Below are 4,420 nucleotides of genomic sequence, written 5' to 3' on the forward strand. Positions count from 1 at the left end.
TAGGCATAGGCATGTGGGACACACAGTTGTGTGCTTAACTCTACCATAAAATGGTCGTAATGGAAGTAAATACAAAATTACGACAAAATATTCTTGGCATATTATAATGATTCAGTTCCTGTGCTCAAATCGTTAACTCATTACGTACTGTCAACTTTTGAAGGGAATCTACCCTCTTTCCCTCGTGTATTTCTTTTGCGTGTATCATAATTTGAACCTACAAGAAACTTAAGTTAAATCATAATACCAAAGTGGGCAATATGTAATGATTAAAGACTTGAACACAAAAACTGAATTGTTAAACATATCATACAAAGGAGAGATATATTCATACACAATTGAGGTAACAAACTATCAGCAATTGTATGCTGAAACTGAAAGGTCTACATATAGCATAAACTAATACTGGGACCTACTCAGCTCGTTTATATTACAAAATAATATAAAGAAAGAGTCAACAATTTCACGTTAACAAACTGGCGTTGCCTCTCTAATTCCAATGCTAAAATTATTATGTAACCTCTTCCTACCTAAATTTGCATCTCCTTTCTGCATCATTGCCACAAACTCGTTATAATCTATCCTTCCATCCTGAAAAGAAAAAAAAGATGGACCATCATTAACATGGTGCAGTCGACTCCAAATAAAGCTAAGTTTATTGATGGGACCTACGTTGTCTTGGTCAGCCTCTCGGATCATTTCTTCAAAGTGGACATCCTTTATGCCAAACTCTTCACAAGCTTTTTGAAGCTCATCTGGTGTAATGTAACCACTTCCATCTTTATCAAAATATGAGAATGCTGTAAACAGATGATCTTCCTTCTCAATTTTGTTTAGATGCAATGTTGCAGCTATGAACTCGCCATAATCAATCGTACCACTATTGTCAACATCCGCCTGCATTGTTTCGAGAACATATATTGGAATTGTATAATCGAAACAATAACTATTCATTTTTGCCTTAAATATCCCAAGCTATATGTAAAATAAACTCATATTCTTCCACCCTAATGTATTGTATGAGACTCAAAGCAATACTTACAGACTTCATCAAATCATATATCTCAGATTCATCAAGATTTGCTCCACATCGTTTCAGTCCAGCCTTAAGTTCTTCAAAAGTAATATAACCACTATTGTCTGTATCTATCATTTTGAACATTTCTTTTAGCCCTGCAATTTCTTCTTCCGAGAGACTTTCAGCAATGACCTATAATAATTTTAAAAAAAAAATTGATTTTTAATATCGTAATACCAAAATAAAAAGGAAATAAAGATCATAAATTGTTTCTCAAAACAAGGATTGCATTTATGCATGAATAAGAAAGAAAATTCTCGATTGCTCAAGTATCATTGTAAAAGTTTTGATTGTTCAAAGTGGACATGAACCCTATTTTTTGGCTGAACTTGTGGAATACATACCCTAAGAGCCATTTTCTTAAGCTTGTCCATAGCTGAAAACTGTGTCAACCGAGATAAAACTGCAGAATCAAGAGGTTTATCTGGAGCTGCTCCGTCAACCTGCACCCAAGGGTGGCCTGCAAGAAAACCGAACTTAGAGTACTAAGTAGAAGATGTAGCTGTGTATGAAAATGTTCTGTGCTTACAAAATCATAAATTTATATTGTTTAGATTCTATGTTGGCTCTAACCCAATCCAACTCAAAAACTCCAAATTTCACTCTATATAGTTAGCAAATATTTTCAGGAAAAAGTCGTAGACCTGGTTTCTTCCATAAGATTAACAAGGACTAAATGTTGATCTTAACAAAATAAACGAGAAGCACGAGTGTTATCTTGTAACAACATTAATATTTAGTCCAAAAAAATGCTTTACAACTTGTGGTAATGTATATGTCATTTCGCTTTAAGATACAAGATCCAATTATTTTGGAACACAGGAAATTAATTCATTTGCATCAGATAATATGAAAAAATAAAACTGTGAAGTGAAAATTAATAATTAAAACTTACAAAGAACTTCATGAGCGGTTAACCGCCTCGTTGGATCCCTCACAAGCATTTTCTTAACTAAATCTTTGGCACTTTCAGAGATATTAGGCCAAGGATCTGATGAGAAATCAATATCACCATGCAAAACCTCTTCAAATATTTCTTGCTCAGTTTCTGTACCAAATAGATTTGGAGAAGCATAAGAACTGTGAGTTTATGAATTAAGAGGAATGTGAATTAAGGGAAAAAGAAAACATTCTACATCTTACCTCCCCAAAATGGAGGCACGCCACAAAGAAGAATGTAAATCATCACACCCGCGCTCCAGACATCTGCCTCTGGTCCATAACGCTTTCTAAGCACTTCTGGAGCAACATAATACGGGCTACCAACCACATCAGTGAATATATCCCCTATAGTGCAGAGCATTCATTAAGCAACCAAAGAAAGCATGGTCGAACATGCATAAAGAAAAGGCTTGGATAGTCCATAGTGCAAATAGCATTAGAATACACATGCGGGTTGAAAAGCGTATAAAAAATATGGGATAGAAACAAAATCATTAAATTGTGATAAACTCAGAAATGATGTCCCTTTAATACTTCATAAGCAAAAGTGCAGTAAGATTGGAAGTCTATCGGTGGCCTATGCTTCACTTGCAAACTGAGTAGAATGACTGAACTTAAAACGGAGTCTTTTTAGAATCTAATTTATCTTAACCTGAGAAAGTGATACTAATTTCAGTGAACAAAAACTATGTCAAAATAAAATTCTTGTGTTGCACTGACATAGGGAAAAATGAAAATCTCATGATCAAGGTTTTCGTTTCAGCGCTATCCTCAGTCAGCATTCGTCTAACATATAGCAATACTGTGATCCTAATTGCAACCCCCCTCTATGTACTACTAAGTGTACTGGTCAACTTACTGGCAGGTGAAGGAAATTATAAAGCTGCAAGCATTTGCTGGAGATGGTCCAGCATGTTTTATATTCCTGTGATAATCTTCTAGTAGCTTATACTTGAGGATTAATGAGTATTCTAAACTTTCATTACCAAAAACTAGAACGTTGAGATGGGAAACGATCTGTATTCAAAAGGAATCCCTGGCGTATTCAAAATAAAAGGAAAATGATCTTGCATACGAAGTAAACAGGACGTGAGAATGTGACTTATAAGGAAAGCAATCGTAATAAAAATAATTGATATCCATGATACTGCAGATAATGGACCATCCGGGACAATGTAAGGGAATGATTGAGAAAACAAAGTACAAGTAAAAAATGATATTCACTTTCAGTCTAGAGATTATCAACATGAAAAATTTAAGGACTAATTTACTGTTTGAGAAAATATTGATTATAGGAAAGGTGTAAATGAATGACAATTCAGTATGTAGTGATATCCCTGCAAGTAAACATTTGGATTCAAACAACCACCATGTGTACATCGCTATGGAGAACTACATTTTTTTCCATGAATCCATTTCTAAATTACTCGAAACCAAGTCCATTTTACCTAATACGCACGGTGCAAAATATAGCACAGGCAAACAGACTAGGATAAAATGAGTTCTCGAATAGCATTCTGATGGACATCTGCGAGATAGAACCTAATCATTCTTGTAACTTCATCGGTTTGGCAGTGTACTGCCTTCCTCTTGAATTTAACTTCTATTCCTAAAACTTCCTTATTAACATCAACATGGCTGTGATGTGTGTTGGATCCTGTAGAGGAAACAAACAAAACTGTTTTTCCTTCCCATAGCTAACCATACACCTCCTTCAGGGGACTTGATAGGAAAACGTTTCTCGTAATCTTTATCTGGCAACCAAGTATATAAGCAAAATTCTAACTCCACGAGAAAACTTTTCAGTTCAATCACCATACTAAACTAAAAAAATTAATATACTTCAACTCATAAACAACAAATTTAGTACATTTCATTCAATCATCATCTTTTCATTAAGACATCTTTAAGCTCTAAAATCCTAATTCATCACCTCTGCATTCTAATCTCTTACCAACGTGTGATTTCTCTTGCATCCCAGATGCAATGGAGAAAGAAAAAAAATACAGCACACATTTGTTTGAGCTAGAGAAAATCAAGGAGAGCCTTTCCATAACACATGGACTTCATCCATGCATGCTACAAAGAATGTTATTTTTATTGGTACTTGCGTCTATTATCTTGTCATATTCCTCAGAAATCCATCAGATTGCTATCTAATCCATTTCATGGATCAATGTCTTGTATTGAAACCTTGAGCCGAAGTAGATATCCAATCAATCTAATTTATATTAAACAGTGTAAGGTGGATACACTCTCTGAGGATACTAGTCATTACTAATAATAGTAAACCTGTTTTACAACCGAAACTTCTCATGACCTAGGCAATTAGATGGAGCTATGAAGTTCTGATGGCAGTTTGTCAAAGTTGCAAAGTATCCAACAACTAAAAGGTAAATT

General features: G+C 34.6%; 2 protein-coding genes across 2 annotated transcripts in view; both read right to left on the reverse strand.

Annotated features, from left to right (window-relative positions):
- Positions 1-361: 361 nt before the first annotated feature.
- On the reverse strand, positions 362-2,428 carry LOC111378788 (calcium-dependent protein kinase 1-like). Its single transcript, XM_023002037.1, has 6 exons — positions 2,222-2,428; positions 1,974-2,126; positions 1,423-1,538; positions 1,043-1,210; positions 673-897; positions 362-591 (listed from the first exon to the last, which is right to left on the reverse strand). The coding sequence occupies exons 1-6, from the start codon at positions 2,379-2,381 to the stop codon at positions 469-471; spliced, it is 945 nt and encodes a 314-aa protein (XP_022857805.1). The 5' UTR covers positions 2,382-2,428; the 3' UTR covers positions 362-468.
- Positions 2,429-3,507: 1,079 nt separating this feature from the next.
- The window catches only part of LOC111378773 (calcium-dependent protein kinase 2-like), a 1,980-nt gene continuing 1,067 nt past the window's right edge, over positions 3,508-4,420 (reverse strand). The window contains exons 3-4 of the mRNA XM_023002009.1: positions 3,730-3,844; positions 3,508-3,677 (exon numbers count right to left, since the gene is read on the reverse strand). Coding sequence (XP_022857777.1) covers positions 3,508-3,677; positions 3,730-3,844 — 285 coding nt within the window. The remainder of the gene's footprint in view (positions 3,678-3,729; positions 3,845-4,420) is intronic.

Source organism: Olea europaea, unplaced genomic scaffold (genome assembly GCF_002742605.1).
Source record: "Olea europaea var. sylvestris unplaced genomic scaffold, O_europaea_v1 scaffold187, whole genome shotgun sequence".
Lineage (NCBI taxonomy): Eukaryota > Viridiplantae > Streptophyta > Magnoliopsida > Lamiales > Oleaceae > Olea > Olea europaea.

Coding starts and splice junctions, on each gene's coding strand:
- LOC111378788 (XM_023002037.1), bottom strand. CDS start 2,381: ATGCTCTGCACTATAGGGGATATATTCACTGATGTGGTTGGTAGCCCG. Junction 2,127..2,221: donor CGTGCCTCCATTTTGGGGAG/GTAAGATGTAGA, acceptor TATTTGGTACAG/AAACTGAGCAAGAAATATTT. Junction 1,211..1,422: donor TTAAGAAAATGGCTCTTAGG/GTATGTATTCCA, acceptor AAATTATTATAG/GTCATTGCTGAAAGTCTCTC.